At 39.9% G+C, this 23,306-nt stretch overlaps 4 protein-coding genes across 6 annotated transcripts; 1 reads left to right on the top strand and 3 right to left on the bottom strand.

Annotated features, from left to right (window-relative positions):
• Positions 1–2,817: 2,817 nt before the first annotated feature.
• acadsb (acyl-CoA dehydrogenase short/branched chain) lies at positions 2,818–7,138 on the bottom strand. The gene is made up of 11 exons (XM_023413397.2): positions 7,046–7,138; positions 6,606–6,768; positions 6,410–6,510; positions 6,109–6,315; positions 5,710–5,880; positions 5,102–5,227; positions 4,924–5,016; positions 4,739–4,828; positions 4,483–4,620; positions 4,072–4,171; positions 2,818–3,570 (listed from the first exon to the last, which is right to left on the bottom strand). Exons 1-11 carry the CDS (start codon positions 7,076–7,078, stop codon positions 3,494–3,496), a joined length of 1,299 nt encoding a protein of 432 aa, XP_023269165.1. The 5' UTR covers positions 7,079–7,138; the 3' UTR covers positions 2,818–3,493.
• Positions 7,139–7,386: 248 nt separating this feature from the next.
• LOC111660229 (zinc finger protein Pegasus) lies at positions 7,387–11,307 on the top strand. Its single transcript, XM_023413413.2, has 4 exons — positions 7,387–7,526; positions 7,712–7,867; positions 7,959–8,147; positions 9,360–11,307. Exons 2-4 carry the CDS (start codon positions 7,732–7,734, stop codon positions 10,289–10,291), a joined length of 1,257 nt encoding a protein of 418 aa, XP_023269181.1. The 5' UTR covers positions 7,387–7,526; positions 7,712–7,731; the 3' UTR covers positions 10,292–11,307.
• A 244-nt stretch (positions 11,308–11,551) lies between these two features.
• On the bottom strand, positions 11,552–14,101 carry pstk (phosphoseryl-tRNA kinase). Of its 2 annotated transcripts, none has more exons than XM_087175864.1 (6): positions 13,779–14,101; positions 13,116–13,266; positions 12,322–12,523; positions 12,147–12,222; positions 11,955–12,048; positions 11,552–11,856 (listed from the first exon to the last, which is right to left on the bottom strand). In XM_087175864.1, the coding sequence occupies exons 1-6, from the start codon at positions 13,995–13,997 to the stop codon at positions 11,624–11,626; spliced, it is 975 nt and encodes a 324-aa protein (XP_087031990.1). In that variant the 5' UTR covers positions 13,998–14,101; the 3' UTR covers positions 11,552–11,623. The 2 variants fall into 2 exon arrangements, with proteins under 2 accessions (XP_087031990.1, XP_023269182.1); XM_023413414.2 differs by having other exon boundaries at positions 13,011–13,266; positions 13,779–14,100.
• Positions 14,102–14,926: 825 nt separating this feature from the next.
• On the bottom strand, positions 14,927–22,923 carry adam9b (ADAM metallopeptidase domain 9b). Of its 2 annotated transcripts, none has more exons than XM_023413361.2 (22): positions 22,765–22,923; positions 22,355–22,464; positions 22,190–22,266; positions 22,023–22,098; positions 21,865–21,941; positions 21,176–21,368; positions 20,997–21,059; positions 20,706–20,777; positions 20,421–20,590; positions 20,218–20,308; positions 19,500–19,630; positions 18,918–19,089; positions 18,009–18,098; positions 17,677–17,872; positions 17,431–17,542; positions 16,824–17,004; positions 16,575–16,661; positions 16,356–16,461; positions 15,928–16,057; positions 15,733–15,847; positions 15,513–15,550; positions 14,927–15,381 (listed from the first exon to the last, which is right to left on the bottom strand). In XM_023413361.2, exons 1-22 carry the CDS (start codon positions 22,829–22,831, stop codon positions 15,270–15,272), a joined length of 2,466 nt encoding a protein of 821 aa, XP_023269129.1. In that variant the 5' UTR covers positions 22,832–22,923; the 3' UTR covers positions 14,927–15,269. The 2 variants fall into 2 exon arrangements, with proteins under 2 accessions (XP_023269129.1, XP_023269131.1); XM_023413363.2 differs by having other exon boundaries at positions 15,733–15,832.
• Positions 22,924–23,306: the final 383 nt, after the last annotated feature.

Below are 23,306 nucleotides of genomic sequence, written 5' to 3'. Positions count from 1 at the left end.
GGGGGGGGCTGTGACGAGAATAGACTCAAAGGGAAAAAAAAGGGCCGCGCAAGCGTTTTGGCTTCGGGCTCAACAGTTATCATCCAATTAGATTAAAGAGGAAAATGTCTCAAGGTTTTTGGGGCGTGCGCGAGCCGCAATCACCGGTCAGTAAATTGAATAAATGGCCCAGAGATTATCACATTTGAAGGCAGATTGCTGAGCAACTTGGCCTTGGCACAAATATTACGCAAATTACGCATAGATTTTACGCATTAATGTAAACCACGGTAGATATATTAAACAATAGTATCAAGCTAATGACGTAACATAGATTCACGTAACAGTAGTATTATATTTATTTTTTATTGCACAAGACTGATTGAACATTTTTTTAATACTCTATTTGTGTGCTGAAGTTGTTGCTGAACACTGTGACCTGTTGAGGCTCAACCTGTCACTCATCTGTTGCATTTCAAGTTTCCTCCCTTCCACCTTCGCGCAACAGGAAAGCAACACGCACTGTGCATTTCACCTAGACCGGAGCTCATTGACTCCAGTGTAATTTTATTAGTCAGGAAGTGCTACAGGCAGACATCAAACTGAAGGCTTACCATTGTGATAAAGCCTTTTCAAATCAGCTTTCTATACAAAAGCCTGCAGGCCTACAATGGCAGCAGGTGGTGTAATGCATGAAACAAGGTCCTGTTTCTGTCACTTGCTACAATAGTGGATGCAGCAAGTCATATTTGTGTGTGTAATGAGACATTAATATGGAGGAGTGTGATTAGATAAGAAGAAAATAAAGACACAAAATCTGAGAGTGAAAACTGTAACTAAAATTACAGATTGAGATGCAGAGGTATGACGGATCCTGGACTCTTGAATCCAACATCTGGCCTCTGCAATGTCATTTGCATCGACAAACAAATCTGTCACTGACAAACAGCCGAATGAAACACAAAGAAATGATGTCTGTGGCTCCAGGCCTTTGGTGAAAAGGCACCTCAGTGTTTTTGTGCACACACTGAGGTATAATTTAGGGTGAAAGTTGGTTCAGACATCCTGATAAAATGGCCAAAAATAAAAGAAAATGTGCAACAAAAAAAAAACTCAACATGGGACGCATTTGAGATTCATCATTTAAACCAAACGTGAAGCAGATACAGTGAACTAATCAAACAAATTGAATTTGCTCAACCTACAAACATGCAGCCTGTCCTTTTAGCTCATGGAGCGCTCTTCAGCTCTAAAGGACAACACTGTGTTTTGTGAAAAGCTACTTGAATCCCTGCATAATTAGAGGTCTCATAGCTGCGTTAAAGATGGGGGCGGAGAAAGAGGCCAGTTGAGCTGCGTTTGCCAATTCAAAGTGAAAAGCAGATAGCTGTGTTTTCATCAGATTATGTTCATTAAGCAGGGGCTCCTTCAATAGACAGAACAAGTCAGAGTGGATCAGAGGGGAAAACAGAGTACACTCAATCAATGATGCAAACGCAGGCCCGTGCTTCCCCTTTACAGTTCTGGTGTTTAAGTGATTTTGGAAATGCCTGATCTTATTAATCAGATATGAATGAATATGTTTATAATAAGTCTGTCTGAGCATCTGTCATCTTCACTTCAAAGTGACACAATAACACCAACACCATCCTCAGATTAACCTGAAGTACAGAGGTTTATATCTAATTACATCATGTCAGATTATTTGTTCTCAGTAAAGACCCGGGACTAAATTATACTTCTTCAGCAGCTCACTGAAATACAAATAGTTCAGTTTCTTTTACACGATTTGATGGTGGTGAAATGCAATGTATGTATGGTCATTCTCTGTCTGACAGACATCTCACTTTTCATCTTCCTTCATATGTGGAAATACTCTCCAAAACTGCTTTTTGACAAAGTGTCAATAGAAGACACACAATATTTATCATATATTAATTAGTACATATAATCTTATGATCACAATACTCGATCTTCTCTTCCATGACATAAAACAGTATTAAGCTATACATTTCATTGTTTTGGAACCATATTCAGTAAATGGAGTGATCAATAAAATATGTGGAGATAACATAATGTCTTTATATATTTGTCTGTTTTTCTTTTATAGACCATTTTACCTTTTTTTTTCCCTCTCAGTATATTGTTAGATAGAGGGTTTTTAGGGGCACCAAAGAGAAAGAGCTTTTATACTTCCCTGTTAAAGCAGCATTTATTTAGTTTTAAAGGAAAAAATGACATAATGTCAGACAGTTAGTGTATAAAAATACACTGTTATCCATTAACTTCATGGAAATCATAAATTTAAACATGTCTTAATTTGGTAGCAATACTTCCAATCTCTACCACTGCGCAATTATGACTCTGTATTTTTCCATTCCTGTCAATAAATAACTTATGTTACCTTCAGTAATGAATAGCTTTCTTGTTGTTAAACAGATACCTTGCAAGTAACATATACATTTTTTGTAACGGGCCATGGGTACTAGCTCTTAAGGGTCTGTAGATTTGGACACATGTAAAACAATACACCTCATTTCACACAGCATATAGGCCACAGAAATGTAATCAATCTCACCTGTAAAATGATCAGTGAGGCAATTATGCAAGGCAGGCTCTTTTCATCTGAAGCACCGGCATAATTAAATTGATATAAAATATCATTAGAGGTGACAGGCTGTTATGAGACGTGGTAATTGACTGCTCTTTCACTGAGAAGCTGCCTCATCTCAGAGTGCTGCTGTCACTCTGTAGAATGCTCCCATCTAGTGACAGAACTTGGTATTAATCTGCAACCAGGCGACGCCTCACTCAAACCAAAGATGATATTGATCGTAGCACAGTATACTTCACATTTATTGATTTTGTCAATTATTGACAGATCACTCTTTACATATAATTTCTTCTTAAGATGTGAAATTGCTTTCTCGTTTTGCCAGTAAGGCACTGTACAGTATTTATGGAGCATGTAAGTGCAGGGACTGTTACAGCCATGCTGCAAAGAAAATGCACTATTGAGTTACTGATCTCAATCATATCAGACCTTCTGTATGCATTGGAACATTCAAGGAAAACCCCAATTAATATCTTTCAAAAAAAAAAAATTCCTTCTCATATTGCAACACATAGTTGTTATTCTGACCTGATTCATCAACACATAACAATAAGCAGAAGAACACAAATATAGACAAGAGGAAATGGTAAAGATCTACATATGAAAAAGGCTGTGATAGAAAATGAATGGAGAAATGAAAAAAATTATCACACCAAAGCAACTTTAACCTCAAAGCTGGGGAACTGTGACTACATCAGTAACATCAATAGTGGGAACTACTTTACAAGTGTACAAGTTGAAACTGCAACAAAGCTCTAAAAACATGAAAGCAGCTCTACAACAATGCAATATTGCTGCATTCATCCCACCAAAGTCATTTGAGGGGAAAAAAAAAGAAAAGAAAAACCTATGGAGTGTAACACAGCAGAGTGCAATCTACCAGGCTCCAGTCAGATGGTTTCAGTGGTCATACTCCTTATCAATGAACTTTGCCATACTGGATAGCTGAATATTCGTCGTGCCCTCATAAATGGTGCCTGCACATGAAGACAAAACAAAGCATTAGAATAAATTCCTGCTGTACAAAAAAATAAATAAATAAAAAAAAACACAAGGTCAATTTTTTCAAATTCCCCTGCACACTACACGAATCTGCAGCTTTCACTATCAGGAGACAAAGGAGGCTCATTATGCCGCTGCTCCAGCTGGAGAACTGAGGAGCTGAAATGGAGGCGATGAAAGGAAAAGTGACATTTTGCCCTGGCAAGTTCCCTTGGCTGTGTGTTGGCATAATGACACTCTGAGAGGGGAATTCCTACAGAGTCCGATTACAGCCGCTGCTATCAGCCCTACGCTCCACCCCGCAGTGGTCCAATCACAAACAGCTACACCTGACCTCCCTGCAGCCCTCATGAGCTGTGTCATTTTCCACAGCGTAGCTTTAGTCTCAGTCACCTAAACCACCTCTAATCTAAACAGTGCTTTCACAAAACAGGCAGCAAACACAACACAACAAGTATTTTTCTAGTCATACTCACCAATTTTACAGTCTCTGTAGTATTTCTCTATGGGGTAGTCTTTGGTGAAGCCCACCCCTCCCATCCATTCGATGCACTTTGATGTGGTTAGGGTTGCAACCTGAAACATAAGATAATATAATGACTTGAATTTAACTAGGGAGATAATTCACTGAGTTTCAGAGAATATAGAATAACGGCATATATAACGCAGAGATTACAGAACATATAACAAAAACTTATGAAACAGATGAATTATGAAGAGAATAATCAAGATTCAGCAACACAAAAGAGATCAGAATAGAATAATATGTATGACTGATAAAACAGCTCAGTGCTCCAAGGAAACAATCACAATTCATGCTAAGAAATATACATTAACAATCCTAAAAACCTTCTAATGAACTGTAGCCAATGAATCAGGAAGCTCACCTCTGCAGTGAAGTATTTAGCCATGCAGGCCTCCTTAATGAAAGGTCTCCCTGCCTCCTTCAGACGAGCGGCGTTGTACGTCAGCAGCCGAGCGGCCTCGATCTGCGTTGCCACGTGGGCAATTTGGTGCTGCAGGCCCTGGAATACAGAGAGCACCATAACAACATACATGTAAGCGCTCATTAAACAATACACCGGCCACCGGCCTAATGTGAATAGTCACAAACATGTTACGTAAAAGAATGGAGATCTGAACCTGGAAGTCAAAGATGCGTTTTCCGAACTGCGTCCTCTGTCTGGTGTAAGGGATGGTGTGGTCAAAGCAACCCTGTGCCAGTCCAAGCATCTGAAATACAAAATGATTTAGCTCATGCAACATTTAAATTTTACATGTTGTCATCTTGAATAGATCAAATTTAGCTTGTTTTAAACATGGTTTACCTGACTTGCGATTCCAATCCGGCCCTCGTTCAACATTCCGATGGCATACTTGTACCCGTGACCGATCTGTCCCAAAATGTTCTTCTCTGGTACCTACAACAGAGAGCACACGGTTAAGCAAGGTCACAGCAGGTTTGTTTCACATTCGTCCGGTACACAGCAATGTGTTTGGTATCACCTTGACATTGTCCAAGTTCAGTGGGCAGGTGGAGGACGCTCGCAGGCCGAGCTTGTTCTCCTTCTTGCAAATCTCAAGGCCTTCAGTGTCCCGATCCACGATGAAGCAGGTGATGCCTCTGTAACCCTGTCAATCACAGGACAATCTGACATTATATTTGTAATTATAGATGTGTTCAGGGAAGTATTAAAAGCATCTGTGTCAACAGGGTGTGAACATTATAAAAGTAAAACCAGTAGAATGTAATATAAACCAATACGATAGGCCTGTGATAAAAAAAAAAAAAAAAAACTTTTGACGAGATTAAATCTTTAGATTTTGGTGATCTTTATAATTTTAGGTTCATAATTTGTGATTCTGTTGTTTTGGGTGACATTATTCCACGTGGAAACTCAGAGAGAGATGCGGGAACATATCAATGATAAGTTGTTTAGGCTGAAACAATTACTAGATAAAAATCAATTTGACTCTATAGCACATTCATAGGGATTTAAGCAAAGAAGATGAAGTATTTTTACATTAAGATCTTTCCTTGCGAAATATAATAAATAAAGTAGTAGATTGAGTATTTTGCCTGAAAACAGGTAACAAGATGGGCAGTTACTCACAGCAGAAGGGTCCACATTAGCCATTACCAGGAATACACCTGCATGCTCTGCATTACTGATCCACATCTTGGATCCGTTGATGATGAAATAGTCCTTGTGTTTTTCAGCACGTGTCTTCAGAGAAAAGGCGTCGCTCCCCGACTCTGCTTCAGAGAGGCAGAAGCTTCCAACCTGTGTGACATGAGAAAAGGTACATGAGAAAGTGTAGGGAAACATTCCAGTAAATGTGGTGTAGAACATGCACAGTCAGTCAGGTGATGTATTCCAGTTGTTCAATAGCAAAATGTTTCTGTCTTAGCTGTGTTCACCTTCAGTTTACAACGGGGAAAGCACCATTTGATTCATGCCACAATAAAAAATAGTGTTTTATACTTAGAAACATATCGTCAAATTGCTCACCGTGTCAGTTGAGAGTCGGCTGAGGTACTTCTCTTTCTGAGCTGGGGTACCCAGATTGGCAAACAGTGTGTTGATCAGTGTGTTCTGGATGTCACAGAGCACAGCCACAGAGGGATCCACCTTCGCCAGCTCCTCGATGACCAGGATGGAGGAGAAGAACGTAGAGCCAGTGCCGCCGTATTCCGGGTCGATCTCAATGCCCATGAGCTGTGAATATTCAATATCAGAGTCAACAAACTGAAAAAAGAGAGACTGGCAATGACTTAAATGTAATGACACGTGAATTAAATGAATTACATACACCCTGTTCAAAGAGAGATTTGATCACTTCCTCGTCCATGACAGAATTTTCATCCATCTTTGACACAAATGGGGCGATGCGCTCTTGTGCGTATTTTTTCACTGTCAAACAACAAGACAGATGTTCAGTGCTTCAGGTATTTCTGTCTCCAGCTGTAAGCACCAGTTGGATACGTGTTACTAGATTCCCAACTCACCTGCTTCCCTCATCATGCTCTCCTCCTCTGAATACGTCTGAAGGGGAGGAAAGGAGATCACCCCAGGTGCCTGGTCTGAAGCCATATCTGGGGCAGATCTGGTGGTCAGGCTCCTCCATCCAGCCTGGCATGTCCCCCATGGTCGAGAGATCTGTCTGCAAGACTAAAAGCAGGACAGAGAACAAGTTGGAAGAAAAATATTACAGTCATGTCGGTCGCCATTCGCCATTAATGGCAGAAGTCAGTAACTTAGACGTTTCTTTTGGAGTTAGCAAGTTAGTTTGTCTGCTAGTGTTAGCCGTCTGTTAGCTAACAACGTCACGTAAGCAAGAAGCAGACAGATTACCCAAGGATAAAGGACTAATACAGTGCAAATATGTTGAAATCGGCACAGAAATAACGCAAATGCACACAAATATGACCATAATATTTAGACTCACCTTTGAGAAAATCCTGACCAACGGGGCAGCCATGCTTTGTTACGAAATGTTTACATGCTGCCTTCAAGTGCCTCTTGTACGAGTCGAATTTAGTGGTTGTGTAATAACGATGAACATTGGTAATGATAAACCTTAGAGTAAGTACTAAATAAATATAAGCTGTTGGGCATAGTTACCTTTTACCAGTGGCTTTGAATAGAAATAAGTAGAATACACAGGAAAAGTGTACCACTGGTGCGAGAAGCATTCTTGGGACTCGTTTGTATGTGCGTTATTGATGGTTTTATTTTTTCCGATGGTACCCGAAGTACCCAACAGTTACGTTTAGGGTACACGCGGAACACAAGCAGGGGTATCAGAGAAAAAAAGCGGAAGCAGTCAAGCGTTCACCTGGTAACGATTGTAGCCGATAATTTATCCCGAGGGGCTCCATTTCCACATTTCTCTCTGTTTAGCGACAATGTTGTTCAGTCACTGAAAGGTAAGATATGAACTGCGGTGAATATGGTGTCAAATAACCGGTGTTAGGTGACGTTAGTACTGTTGTTAACGTCTATGAGCTAACGTGTTTTATAGGCAGCTAGTTAGGTTAGCTTCTGCTGGTCATTAACTGTCAAATGTCAAAGCTGTGTTGTCACACGTCTGATTATTAACTCATGTCCTCAGGTTCAACACAGACGGAAGAAATGGAAGAGATAAAGAGCGAGCCTGTGGATTTTGTGAAGGAATTTCAAGAATACCTGACACAGCAAACCCAGCATGTCAACATGATCTCAGGCTCTGTTTGTGGAGAAAAAGAGTCAGCGGAGCATTTTCAAGCCGGTGGGAAAGATGCACATTAAATTAAAAAAAAGCACTGTGTCTTTGATAAATACAGAGTAAGATGTTAAAGTCATGGTGTGTTTGCTTGTAGCTGCACCCAGAAGTGAGCAAAATGGTCTGGACCCTCCGTCTGTGGAGGTGAGCCTGCCACTTGAGGATGGGGCAGACGTACAGATGGACGGCCTGGAGAGGACCTGCGATGGGAAGTACAAGTGCAGCTACTGCAGCTATGCCAATAAGGGCATGGCTCGCTTAATAGAGCACATCCGCATCCACACAGGTTAGTGTTTCCACTGCATTCATTCACTAGGTGGACACCATGGCCGAAATGTTACTATTGAAACACTGCAAACAATCTAGACTACTGAGTTGTCGTATACCAGTGGCTCTCAAGGTGGGGGTCATTAAGGTAGTTTACATTTGTAAAATTTACTTTTTTTCAGTGGAAATGTTCCCAATCAGATAATACAGTATATGTAAGTTGTACTGTATAAGTTTTCTAATATAAACTGTAGATCAGAGCTGCAATGATTACTCAATTAATTGATTAGCTGATTGACAGAAATATAATCAATTATTTATAAAATCAATTAATTGTTTTAGTAATTTTTCCAATTAAAAGTACCAAACATTTCGCAGTCCCAGCCTCTCAAATGTGAGGATCTGATGCTACATTTTGTCATTTATAACAGTAAATATAACATGTTTGAGTTTTAGACAGACAAAAAGAAGAAATTTGAATACATCACCTTGGGCTGTGGGAAATTACAAGTGGCACTTATCACTTCTTTCTGGCATTTTTGGACAAAACGATGGCAGATCAGATTGATTGATAATGAAAGTAATCATTGCAGCCCTAATGGAGACAGTGATACTACTTAGTCTTCCCATGTCCACATACCCAGGGCAGGGTCTCATGAAATGCAAAATCTTATGTGACTGCTCAAGAGTACACGACAGTGGTTGGAAATAACGATGAGTCACACATAGTTTGAATGGAATTCTAGTTGGTCAAAAACTGAATACACACATTTCCAAAACCCAGCTATCCTATGATTTATGTTTTCTGATTTAAGGGTGTTGTATGCTCTACAGATTGTTAAGCCCCTAGAGGAAAAGTTATGATTTTGGCTTTAAAAATTAAATCTGATTTGACTCTGACATCTGTTGTAATTTCTATGCCAGGATTTTATGTTGTTAATGATGCCAATTCTCTCTAAATAATTAGTAAGCCACATTTATGTCAAAATGATTTGAAATTCTGGAAACAGTTACAATGTGATCTACATTAATTAGACAATTAAGGATGAAATATTGGAAGATCTTATTGCTGTCTGTTTTTTGTTTGTATAATCTAGCCCTACTTTATACAATCCCTTGTGCAGCACACATAAGACGTTTTACTTATTGTGTCACTGCTGTTTACTCTTTCACAGTAGAATATCTAATACCAACCTTACTGCATTTATTTCCTCTCATGATTGTAACCCAGGAGAAAAGCCTCACCGCTGCCAGCTGTGCCCATTTGCTTCAGCGTACGAGCGCCACTTAGAAGCCCACATGCGCTCACACACAGGAGAGAAGCCGTACAAGTGTGACCTCTGCGCCTTCCGCTGCAGCGACCGCAGCAACCTGTCACACCACCGTCGCCGCCGCCACAAACTCCTGCCCACTAGGGTCGTTCGCTCTCCTTTCTCCAACAAGAGAATGCTGAGCGCCTTGCAGAAGAGGACGGGCTCGCTGGGCTTCAGCAGGCGACTACTCATTAATTTCAACCCTCCGCCCATGGTGATACCAAAGTCGGATTATCTGAATGACTTGTCTCATAAGATTCACCACCATTTGAACGGCGGTGAGTATAAGAATCTCCCCAAGGTGGATGAGAATGACAGTTGCAACAGGGGCGCTAATGATCTGACGTTTAATCACCCACTGGACCAGCTGTCTACACTTGCTGGCCAGTTGGCCGACCTTCACCCTGAGTCTCAGACTGCTGCATCCCCAGACAGGGAGTCCTTAAAAGACGAGAAGCCCATCCTCATACATCAGGTCTCTAGTGAACAGGTTGCACTGTGTTCAAATAGAGTGCAGACGTCACCGTCTAAAAAAGAATCTCCCACCTCGGTCCACGGCACTTGTAGTCCTGTTCCTGGCCTCGGTTTCGCCAACAACATGAACGCCTTTACTGCGAGTGTTAGCAACAGCCAGCCGAGCACACCTACTCCTGCCCTGACCATACCGGATCAACAGCTCTTGCATAAATGCCAGCATTGTGATATTCACTTTTCTGACAATATCCTCTACACCATTCACATGGGTTGTCATGGCTATGAACATCCTTTCCAGTGCAACATCTGTGGACACATGTGCATAGACAAATACGACTTTGCATGCCATTTTGCCCGCGGCCAACATCAAAAGTGATTGCTTGTGACAAGGAACCACATGGAGTCATAGATTCTTGTTTTCAGTATTTTGCTTGTTACACTGATTTATATTTTTGTTATGTACACAATCTATTTTACACTCAATACCTGCATTATATTTCTGCCTTACAGTTCTACATTACTCTCAACTTTGAGCCTTAATATTAGTTGTGAATGGACAAAACCACAGACACACCTTGCAGTACAGCGTAAGTTCCAGGATCTTACAGTTGGTGTTGCTTGTGTTTAGAATATCATTGTGATTTTGGGGATTTGCAACATTTTATCTCTTTGCAGTGATTCACCAGGGTTTCACTCAGCTCTCTCAGTAAAAAACTATTACATAGGCAGCTACATATGAGACATTTTAAATCAAAGACCAGTTAGCATTATTTAAACTTCACTTCCCCAGCTTTGTATTCACTGCAGGGCTTTTGTCCACCATCTGTGTATCGCTTGTTCAGCTAATTATGCACCAAAGTTTCTATCTCAGTTAAATAAGCTGGACTTATGTTGCTGTGAGAAACTAAAGTGGGATGTTCAGAGACCGACGGCCTGCGTGGCTAATTTTCTGTCCAAAATTTAGGTTTGTGTCCAGCCACACTCATCATAATCCTGCTTGCTGTTCTGATATTTATTTATACCTCACTCCATAGACTGTAGAAAGTGTCCAACCAAATGAGTCAGTAATATTTTAAATAGATTTAAGTATGTTTTTTTTTTTTTTTTTTTATTAATTTATACCATTTTCTACAACTATTTATAAATTGTCTTGAGTAGCTTTGTTGTATCGTAAATATCAATTTTTAGTACAAAATCAAATTTCAATGTAGCCACATCTTATTTGTGTAGTAACTGATGTTGAGGCACTGTAAAGATCCAGGGTAACCCTGTGATGATGTAATGTGAAATAATGTTACTTTTTATTTTAAGTAGTAGTTTCTGATTTTGTGGAAATAATAATAAGAGTATTTGTAATCTTGGTCTAAAGTAAAGACTTATTCAGTTGTTTAAGTTGTTTGTATGTGATTAACTTATAATGGACAGAAGATAGTAACTTTGAGATTAATGGGCTCTTATCAATTTAAACTCATACCACGTGTATCCTGACAAACAAGATGTTATCTGATCAACATTTTATACCATATTTGCAGAAACCACATACATGGCCACTACACAGTAGCTTATTGAGTGTTTAAAAAATATTTCTTTCAAGTTTTTCTTTCTAAATAAAATGATGCCACAATGTTCCACAAACTGAAGTAAACCGGCATTTTATTTACATTTAATTAAATACAAATTACACACATTCACTAATGACTGGATGCAATTAAATATTGCTTTGTGGAAAAAAGTCATTTATGATTCTCAGCAAGATCTCCTTTTTCTCGTGGTCGAAAACATCCACTGCTCTTTTCACCACACGTTCCACATCAAAGTCCTCTTCTTGAGTGAGCGACGTTTCCTGAAGCAACTGTTTTCGCAGGTTGTGAAGAAATGTTGCTTTGGATTCATTCAGCTGGGTCGCCAGAGACCTCATGTGTTCAGAGGACACTTGCTTTTCTGAAGTTAAGGTGACAAATGTATCATTACGACAGGGCTGCAAATGACAAAGTGAGTAAACAGTGAAATGTCAAATATTATTGAAGCTCTCAGCTGACCTCTGGCAGTCTTCATGGCCTCAGAGATCAGGCGGCGACAGGCCTGGTCAGCCTGGTGGACCACACTAGAGGCACATTTCAGACGGGCGGCTTCCTGCATAGTACAGGACAACAATTTATAACAATAGATAAACAAAACATTTTCCACCACTCTAGTTGCATATATTAAAATTCTTATTAACACTTACACACCTTTTGTTCAGTGTTGTCCTCTACAGGGCTCAGCGGGTTGCTCAGTGCAGAGGAGATCAACTCCATTACCTTCTGGCTGAAGACAAGTCAGATCCACAGACAGATGCGACCAATTAATATCCAATTATTGCACTTCAGTAAAAAGTGTTAGTAACTGCTTGTTTTGCTGTCTTACATGTCACATTTGGACAAATTGTCTGTAGTGTTGAGAAAAATGCTTTTTGTCTCCCATGGGTTCTTCTGTGGATTTGGAGACTCCAAACGCTTCACCATCTCTAATATCACCTCAGTGGAAATGGGCTCAGACCTGCTCTGGTTTCTGCTGATACAGGACTCCAAATCACAGTGTAGATACACCTGGCAGAACCCCAGTGAATCTGCAAAGACAACTGACTGAGTAATTCAACCAAAGGGGCAACTATTTAAACTGCATGACGGTAGTTTTGCATGTTTGAGAAAATAATAAATGATTTATTTTCCCAGTCATCCAGGCAGCCACCAGCAGCAGTAACACTAACACAAATTTACTTGAAGTCTTGACACTTTCTTGGAATCACTTATTCATCATAGTAAACATGTAGTTGCCTTTAAATGCTCCAAAATGATGGTCTTCTGTTGCAAGACAATGTTTTTAAAAACATTCCCTGGTGCATTCAGGTGCTTGCAGAAAGCTCCTGGATTCAAGGATTTTGATCATTTTGAAGCATGAAATTAATATATAAGCTCAGTGTCCTTTAAAAATTTTAAATAGATATCTAAAATATACAAGGATTGTAATGTATGGGCTAAAACTTGCAAAACTACCAGCATAGTCTTTCGCAAATATTCAGTGGTTTAACCTGTACACAGAAAACAGAGGCTCACGCTTTCTTGCAAGTTGGTACACTTCATATCTCATGCTTGGATAGTAGAAGTTGTCATCCAGTAGAAAGAGAAGTGGAGTCCGGTCAGCACAAGAGTGGTCCAAACCTTCAGGCTGCAGCAGAGTGTGAATGCATTGTTCCCACGCAGCCCTGTTGATCTGACATTTGCTTGGTAGCTCGGCCAACACTTCAGGTTTCTTCATGAACTGCTCAATGCACTGCAGCACGGCGTGTCTGTGTAACTTCCATTCAGTGTGCTGGGGGTGGGGGGACGACAATGAGGACAATGACTTGCAATGTCTTTGATACTTATAGGGAATATGTGTGATCTTAGTAATTATTTGGTCTATGATTTGTAAGAAATAATAATAACAACAATAATAACAATAACAATATATATATAATAACACTGAAAAATAGCACTCACAAGTTATGGCAATTTCCATTTAAAAACTTGTTTTTGATTAATGGAATAATTGTTTCAGCTCTATCTAAATGTACTTTTACTCTTGCCTGTATAATTTAATACAGCACTTCTATGTGTACCACTAAAATATTCATATGATATTGATACAAAATTTAGATCATTACTGCAATATCTGTATTTTTTATTTAGTTTCGCATGTAACATTAGTGTTACAGGAAAAGTCCAGTCCTCCTTTTGGATTCAGTGGGGTTGGCATCATTAGATTAGGGACGGCCACAGTCGCACCTATTTGGATCCTGAACTCGCAGTAAAAATCTTCCAATTTAGCTCAGTTGTCTTTACCACATCTTGCAGTGCGACTCCGTCCTCCACAGCTCTGGTCTGAAAAGCATGCTCCGGGATCAGGTCATCGTACGGCACAACAGTGGCTCTCCATCCGTGCTGTGCAGCGGCGCTGAGCACCGTGCGGGCCAGAGTGGACTTCCCTGTGGCAGGTAGCCCGCAGAGGACGCACAGACAAGACGGGGCACGACCGACACCCGCCTTCTCTTCTGCTGCCATGGCTACCAGGGGGCCAGTTTAAGCCTCAGGTTTTTACATAGTAATGCAGCCATAGAAAGTTACAGATAACAGTTAACTTCCGCTGTCGAAACATAAGGAAACACGTGACTTTAGCCCACAATCCTTTCAGAATAAAAGCCCACAAAGTGAAGCAAAAGAAGGGAGATTGACTATAGAGGCGGGGAAATACGGAAGCGCTTTGGTATGGAGGTAGATTTGTCTCAATATTATTTGTGCAAACAGTTCGACAATCCGTGTGTAGTAACTCTCAGCAAAAGGTTAGATTCAATTGTACAAACTAATAAACAAACAAATGAATGAATGAATGAATAAATAAAACACCAATTAATTATTTAAGACTTGCACTTGAACAATCTGCTGCCTCCTTGGCACCATCTCTAACAGAGAAGTTATGTGGAGAAATGATTGTCAGATGTATAAGCCTTGGCAATAAAATGCCAGCGTGATGCAATAACTTAAAGCGTTATGAATCTTTATTGAAAAAATCCTCTTACTACAGAGCCCCCAAATCATTGGCTTTAATATCTCACATACTACTCAACTGCCTATTTTAGTGCCATTCCAATGGCGTCCTCCACCTCTGCCGCTGTCATATTTTTTAAATATTTTCTGACAGGCTTTATTTATGGAAGGGGAGCTTTCCAATTGTACTACATTAGTATTAGCAGCAAAATGTAGATAAAGAAGTAAAGTAGTCCCTCTCACTGATATATTATCATTGCCTTTACTAAAGGCCCTACAGGACATCACTAGATTATTACTACTGAAACATCATTGTGTAAGCAGCATAGTTTAAGTTTGTGCCTCATGTATTATCATTACATTACAAAGTGACACAAACTAGGGCTAACATCTACAGTAAAACTTCCAAGAAACTCACACTCCTACAGTAAAAATAGAAACAAATATTGCCTGATACATGTTTTTTATTACAATCAAAATCCATGATCTCAAAATTCACAAAATCATTAAAATACTTTGGGGGGGAAAAAACATAATACAAAAGATTGTTTTTTTGTTACATTTTGTGTGCACATATTTGCAATGACTCGAATAAAACACATATATACCACTAAATATTTACACAACCAAGACCACGTTACTACAGCCAACCTTATAAAGGTGCTGGCAACAGGTTTCAGTGAGTCTATTATAATCACAGTGTTTAAAATTGTCTCTTCATACAGTGTAAAGCTGTACTAAACTCCATACATTCATATATTTGGTATAAAAAGAAAATCAATGCGGTGGCTACTTGGGAGGGATAGGTCTGGGCACTCCGGGGCCCTGCCTAGGAGCCGGTGGTCGTGCAGGGGCAGCGCTTGTTTCTGCATTCCAGTAATCCAATTCTCCATACCTGAAACTGACAGGTTATGTGGAAATTCAGGTCAACCAGTCATACAGGTCAGCTTGTAAGAACAAAGCTCTTACCCGTCTGTATGTGTGAGGACAATAGGGATTGAGTGAAATTAAGAGAGTTAAATCAGTACATACCCAGAAATTGGAGCTGCGGTAGCTGGCAGATTTCCAGGCTAGAATTAAGAAAGAAAATAACAACCTATTATTAGTCAGCTTTTAAAGATATACTGATTATTGATCTACTTCTTTTGTGTGATGGCATTTTCAGGTAATGAAAACCTGATTTTCCAGCTGCAGAATAAATATTGCACTGCCTTCCCTGCAGTAATGACTAAAAGTAAACAAAAATACTTGCCCTATCAGGGGGAGTCTGTGCTGGAGGCTGGGTTGTGGCACTTGTACGAACATGTGTGTTTGGCTGTCCATTTGGAGTTCCATTCTGAGCATTACCTGGCCTGCAATAAGAAAACCTTAAAAAAAACGCAAAGACATTGCAACTGCAGACTTTATAATATGTATCAAAATATTTCCAATGTGACTTGATGCTTACTTCCTCCTCCTTTTCAGGCAGGGGTCCAGGGTATCTCTCCTAAAGATGTAGAGCAGCACCAGAATGAGAAGGACCAGAACAGGAACCACCAACAGGAAGAAGATCAACAGGCCATTCCTGACTGAGTAGTCTGAGGTTGCCAAGGCCAGATGTGAATAAGGAACAGTAGCATTAGTTACACTCCGCGGTCAGTAGGTATTCCTGGCAGATTCCCTACAGTTATATCAACACCACCAATATTATCTAAATTATCTAAGGGCCGAAACACATTGACATCTGGGTGCTTCAAGAGCAGATGTAGCAAGGGACCACTGCTACCACGCTCGGGTCAGCAGCAAATGATTAATATATGAGTAATATGAAGCCTTGATATAGGCCACACAATCTTACATTAGATTACAGTGTTGCAGTAACAACTTAAAACCCACCTATCTGAGCCGGGCCACTGTTTATGCTGCCACCACGCCCTGACCTGGCACACTGGGGTGGGCCCCACCCGTTTTCACAGTGGCAGTTCCCTTGGTCATTACATACCTGAAGAAAAAATTATAACAGCAAAGTCAGACTTTTTATCAGTGGCTGGTAACTGAGTAAAGAAAGTAAGAAAAATGTATTTAAAAAAAAAAAAAAAAAAAAAAATGTTTTACCCCTCGGCCATTGCAGGTGGTCTGGGCATCACAGGCCAACTTGGGCAACAGAGCAGTGGCGTTTACACACTTAAAGTCAAGGCAGGCCTGAAAGAGAATTAAAATGAAAATGATGCGTCACTATGCGTCCACTTTCACAATGGCAGAACCTTCCTGGAACAAATCAAGTCACATAATTTCATGAATACATTCCTTCTCTCTGATGTGTACAGTTCTTTAAATAGTTCCCAGTCTTCAATGTCAGCTCACCTTTCCTGTACCACAAGAGCTGCCAGTGTTAACGTAGGCAGGATCTAGCACATCTGTGCCGAGGTTGAAGTCTGCATTAACACATCTTGACCCTTCAACTATTTGGATGCTGACATGGGCACCAGGAGGGGGGTTGTTGACGTCCACGTTAGTACACTGCACCTTTCCACACATGGCGTCTCTGCAGCGGAGATTCAAGAGAAAAACGTTCATTGCCCACTGCTGTTAATGAGCTAAATGCTGAAGAAATAATATTTAAAAAAAAAAGCTAAACTATCCTTCACCTCCTTCACCTGACAAAATAAAGTTGCATCACATCATTTTGCTTAAAATAACCATCCTAAGTACATGACAACAGTGGTGAAAGACAGTACAGTTGTATCCACGCGGGTCCACTCAGCCCAACTCTGTTGAGAGGATGGAGGATTTGATATTTGGCCAGATGAGTAACTGAAAAATCTTAAATGTTCCCCACATAATTTCAACAGGTGGGCGCCGTGTTGATGTGTCTTGCAATAAATGAGTTAGGAGTTTTATCCCTGTGAACTTGATCCTAACTGTAACATGACTGCCGTTACACGCTTTTTATAGATCTACCAGTACTTACGCTACAGGACATTTGATGAACTCTCCTTTGCTGGTGATGCCACAGTTTCCAAATAAGTTTCCCTGAGTGTTTGCATGCTGAAAACAAACATCTGCTGCCTTTGTCGCTTCATCTGCCCAAGAGAGAAATAATAGCCAACATCAAATATTAATGACGAGAGACGTGAATTAATATGCTGCCAGGTGACTGCTGTCTCCTGATAGACACATGACTGGATTAACCCCATCAGCCCTTATTTGAATGTACCTGGTGCAAAGAGATGTTTGCACTGGAAATCATATGTCTGGCATCTGCCCTCGAAGCAGTATGCGGCATTGTTTTGGCATGGAAGGCCGTCCATGACGTAGAAGTCGTCGGGACACAACCCGCTATTTCCATCACAGTATTCAGGGAGATCACAGGCGTTGACAGACTCTCTGCACGGCGTTCCAGACACTCTGATCTAAAACAAAAGAGCATCACATACAAAAACATGAAAAAAAATATATTTTAAGTGCGAAGAATGCAGAATTTATTGCCTTTATTCAGTGCAGTTCTAAGCTACATAACCCCAGCCGCGAGTCCAGTACAATGCTGACCTGACAGTCTTCACAGCAGCTCCCCTGAGCGCAGGCGGCCCCGCGTGTAAACTTGCAGGTTGCAGCATCACAGCATCTGTTATTGCATTCCTAAATGAAATGGAAACAGTGTAAAACTATGCTTATCACCACACTACAAAGACATAAAAAAGTACAAGAATTTAACAACGCCAGAATATTTTTTTATTCTAAGACCCTCGAGGTTGTAGCATGGCATTCATTCACTACACGTCTAAATTGAGAGTAAATTACAAAGACAACCCCTACATTGTGTAATGGAAATATTTAGTGTGATTGTATTTGTAACTTGCCTTCTTATTGTAATGGGAAAATGTAATCCATCATACGTGTGCTCTTAGTGTAACCTCTTTGTAGTTGATAAACTGTCTCGATCTCAGGTGAACTGTGGCAAAGGAGTAGTTCTCTATCTGCATATCTTCCTCGTACATCAGGTTTTGATCCCGCCTGTGCAGCCTAAAATCACCAACTGTAGGCCAGGGGTGGAGACTCACACATCCTCTTTTTTTTTTTTTTGCAATAGTATAAAAGACTGGATTGTTCTCATTTTGGGGTTCTCACATTATGGGGACTTTTGATCTCACTATACGTGTTGAGCCCATTTGCAGACGCTGTTTTAAATAAAACCCACAAAGACAGGCTTGACTCTTGATTCTTAATTCAGATTTCCACAAAAATCGTTTCTGTCTGTGTAAATATCTGGTATACATTCATATTTACTGGTTGTCAGATCTAATATACCTGCATAAAAACACTTTATTCCCATTTTAAAAATAGAGTGAAAACTACCAGAACTTATATTACATGACAATCATGTATTGAAAAAAAAAACCAACACGAAACAACATTAAGTGCTCAGTGTAGGAGTTTATCAGTTAGGCAGTACTCTACCTCTGGTTTGCCACAGTCGCACTGCTCTCCTTGGTCCAGCCGGCCATTGCCGCATTCAGCAGAACCAACCACATCTGACGGGGAGGGCTGGTTTTTCAGACACACGCCTCCTCCACGGAGGATCAGAGTCTCAAAGTCTGTTGCACTGCAGCTGCTGAAAGTGGTGGAACCACTACAGGGTGACAAGATAAGCTATTAATGGAAATGTCTATTTGGACAGGCCTCAAGTTACTAAACAATCTTTGACAAGATCATATGTTTTGAATTCATTGAATGGACTGAGTGTCCATTCGTTGAGGAAGTAACTGTAGAGGGTAAAGTAAAAGAGGCTACATTACACAGAAACACACTACACTTGACACATTAAATCCTGTAAAATCCAAGGGCCGATGCTCAGTAATACACTAAGTACACTTGGACATTTTTCTTTTATTTTGAGGGAGAAAAAGCCTACTTATGACAGTATGGGTGTTGTAAAAGGCACAGAATATAATATGTACTATGTACTGTGGGATTTTAACCACTGCTTTTTTTCAATTTCATGTCAAGGAGTTAAGAAATATTTTATGGAAGGTGTTTTACCTAGCACTGGCTGCCATGATGCAGGGTTCTCCACTACATTTGCAGCGGGTGTTGTCGTGATTCATACCCAGGTTATGCCCCATCTCGTGGGCCACGACAGTGGAGACGTAAGGCAGGTTGTCGTTACTGAACTGTGAAAACACACTCAGTAAGATACAAAGTACATTCAGTGCTAATATTCTCCTTAGTTTATATACCTTAATATACTGGATTATCCTAAATGGGAAATTAAAGTAAAAAAAAACAAAAAAAACACTTCCTTTAGTTAACTTTTTACTTTTTAGTCACAGTGAAAGACAGTATTTTGCTTGATTGATTTCATTTATCTCCTGTTGAATCGAGATGTTGGAGGAAGAGGTTGGGTATGAAAGGTTCGTTTACTGATGGGAAAAGATGCGCAGCAATTCAACTATGTAGGGTGTGGTTATTTTTAGTTGATCAGGAAGTTATTTTTACTTCTGGTATGACTTAAAAATGAAATAAAAAACACCATGAGGCATCACGAGACAAAAGAATAAGGAATCCAATAAGACAATAAAAGATGCCTAGTCATGGAGCTTAAAAAGGCTGTGGTAAGTCTAACCTGTTTGAAAACAAGCTGCACTTATACAAGTGTCCATGAATAATGCAGATAGTGTCAGGTTCTACACTAAGGCTCATGCTGCCGAGGCACCACGGTGTCAGCTGGTGTTAGAAGTTAAAAGGGAGTTGAACTAACCACGTTGATTCCTCCAGCTGTCGCTACGGAGCAGACGGTGCCCACGAAGGCCATTCCTAATACACCTCCAGTGTATGCTGTCGGTTGACCACTGAGAAACAAGTGGAACAAGAGATAAGTCACACAGTTGACTCGATCAAACAATGTCATGTGATGGCATCATTTTATTAAAAGAAAAAAGAAAAAGGCCAGGCATTACTTACACAAGGAGCTGACCAATGTCATGCCTGATCTTTGGTATCAGAGTCGTCTTCCTCCACTGAACAAACCTCCCCAACACGTCTCCTGCAGAGCCATCCACATCAAATGGATTACCGTCCTTAAAAATTTCCAGGCCCACCAACACGACACGGATATTCAGTTGTTTGTAATACTAAAGTAGAACAGAAAATAAAAGCGGACTATTTAAGACCATAGCACAGCTCTAGCACAGAAACAACATTACCATTAATGGAAATTTAGCATCGTTTCTTTTACAAACTTCTCACCGCGTCCAGCAGGTTAGCCATTTCCACCAACTCTTCTCGTACCGCCGTCTCATTTCTTTTCTTAAATTGATACTGCAAATACAATTAACACAATAATAAAAAATATATTTTTGACAATATAGTCTGCAGCACAGGAAAAGCACTGCAACATTTGTGTTGGAAAAACACATTCCTTGCTGACTAATGGCACCTTTGGTAAACGTGTTCATTCACTTGCCTCTAGGGTGAAACAGCAAACAATTCATTCTCGTTTACACAATAGTCAATTCATAAACACATAAACACACCCACCCTGAGATGATCGGCAACCAGCACCAACTCCACATAGCTGGTTTGTGGCAAATTGCGCTTCCTCTGTTAAAATAGGAAACAGAATAAAGAAAAGCAGACACTTCAAAGCCTCAGCCACTATGCAAAATAATCACACTGAATATAATATAAGTTAAAGTGAATGTAGTGAGCATCCTAACCCGCAGCAGTGAAGTCAGCGAGTGGCCAGGTTCAAAAGGTTCGTGGCTTTGCGTTGATTCAGCTTCACCGACGACCCCACAGGTGACAGGCTCAGTCTGAACGTCCTTCATTAGATACAGAAGATGCTCATTGGTGGCCGACTCTGGCATAGGCTCAAGTCCATAGGTCTCATTTCCAAAGATGATCACTCCCCTATGGAGAAGTAGCGCACAGCAGACATAACTTTAGATGAATACTTTTAATCTACGCTACGTCATGACGTTACCTAACATAATGTTCATGAGGGACACAGACTGCGTAACTAAGAACCTTTGAACCAATAATAATAAATGGGGAAAAAATGGTCAGGTCCATCTTTAGTTTGATGTGTGGCTCTGCTTTAGCCCCGGTAATATGGTTCAAATCAGTATCACATCTTATTAAGAGGATTTCCCAATATTGATACACCAGTAAAGATAATAAACTGTGTTATACGTTATATCAATTTATTTAAGTTCAACTTATTAACTTTATTAACTTCAATAAAGTGATTTTGTTGCCCTCAAGCATTCATTTTACAACAAAAGATTATGAAATGATAACTCAAAACAATCAGTTACTGTAAGTGTTGTCATAGATTCCGGGCCAAGCTCTAGCTCCATTCATTACTCACAGAAGGAACTAAAAACAGAAACATAGATAATCAAACCTGAGGCCAGAGCATGTGCTGAGCGCTACCACTGAATTCTCATACCCCTCCACCTCTCCATGGAAATAGCAGTGCCTCTGAGAAAGAGGAAATAAAACCAGGTTAAAGGTTGATGTTATAGTAGACTTATAAACCAGAATGAGCAACTGTCGACTTACATGTCTCATGAATGACGAGCTGTGGTTATCAGCGGCGTCATGTGAATACTGAACAAAGTTTGGGTGTAAAAAGTCTCTGACAAAGAGAGAAAAGAATATGTCCAACATTTGATCTGAAACACAAACAGGGACTTACAATAATGTCAGTATGAATGAACTGTGCCTACTTGTTAGCCTTTAGATGAAGGAGGTGCTTTCTGTTGTTTATGTTGAGTGCATATGATATTGTCTCATCTCCATACTTCTGAAATGGGTTAAAAGAAAGCATTATTAAATGTTCTCATACTATAATATCAGTTAAAAAGATTATTTAATCAGGGTTGTACACCAACCTCTTTTGACTGTGGCGCTCTGTTGACACTCCTTGTTCGTCTGTGAATCACCTGAGGATTAACAATGGAGTACTTGGAAAGTTTTGATGTAAGCCCATTGAAAGAAAGGTCTGGAAGAAAGGTAAATACACAACGAAACTGTAAATACTGGGAAAATATTCAACATTTAACGCATGTATTTCTTCTCAGGACACAGGCATTAACAAAAGGAAAATGTATTGAGAAATATTTAACCCTCTTGTTACTTTATCATTGGTTTATAATTGCAAAGTTTTAAAATAACAAAAACAGACAAAGCGGATCATAAAAATTCATCCGTTCGTGTAAAAAAAAAGAAAGAAAAAAGCCGAGTTTTTCTCTGCTCCCTCGAAGCACAACACAACATGCAACCCAAATCAAATGTGCCTCACCTTTGTTGTCAATCCCAGAAATGTAACAAAGGAAAAATACGGCGAATATTAAGTGTTTTCTGACCATGATCCCGGTTAGTAAATTAGTAAGTATTTAGTGTGTTCCTCTTGGATCGACGGTATGTCTGCTAATGACTCGGAGGCTTGTGCTTTTGCTTCCTAGTGGTCAGGTGCATCTTTGTGATGGGTGTAGCCAAACACAGGTAAGCTACAAAGCAGGAGGCCAAGTAAAACAATCAAAATGCAAAGGTGGATTGAAATGACAGCAAATATTTGCGAGAGGGTTTACCAGACAGTTATATCATAATTTAGAATATTATAACCACCGGTTAAACAATACTTGCTTTACTACTAACAGTCACAAGAAGGTGGGTTTCTGCCATTTGTCACTTCTCCGTTTATCATAGCATTTAGCATTGTTAATATAAAGACACGGTAAGTATATAATGCAAAATGTAAGCAGTATGTACTACAGCAAAACTATTGAGATAAACGGAGAACAACTTTGGAGATTTTTTTTTTTTTTTTTTTTTTTTGAAGAG

Source organism: Seriola lalandi, unplaced genomic scaffold, assembly GCF_002814215.2.
Source record: "Seriola lalandi dorsalis isolate HSWRI2012SDOR001 ecotype SW California unplaced genomic scaffold, Sedor1 jcf7180002054516, whole genome shotgun sequence".
Lineage (NCBI taxonomy): Eukaryota > Metazoa > Chordata > Actinopteri > Carangiformes > Carangidae > Seriola > Seriola lalandi.
This window is presented reverse-complemented; position numbering and strand designations above follow the sequence as displayed.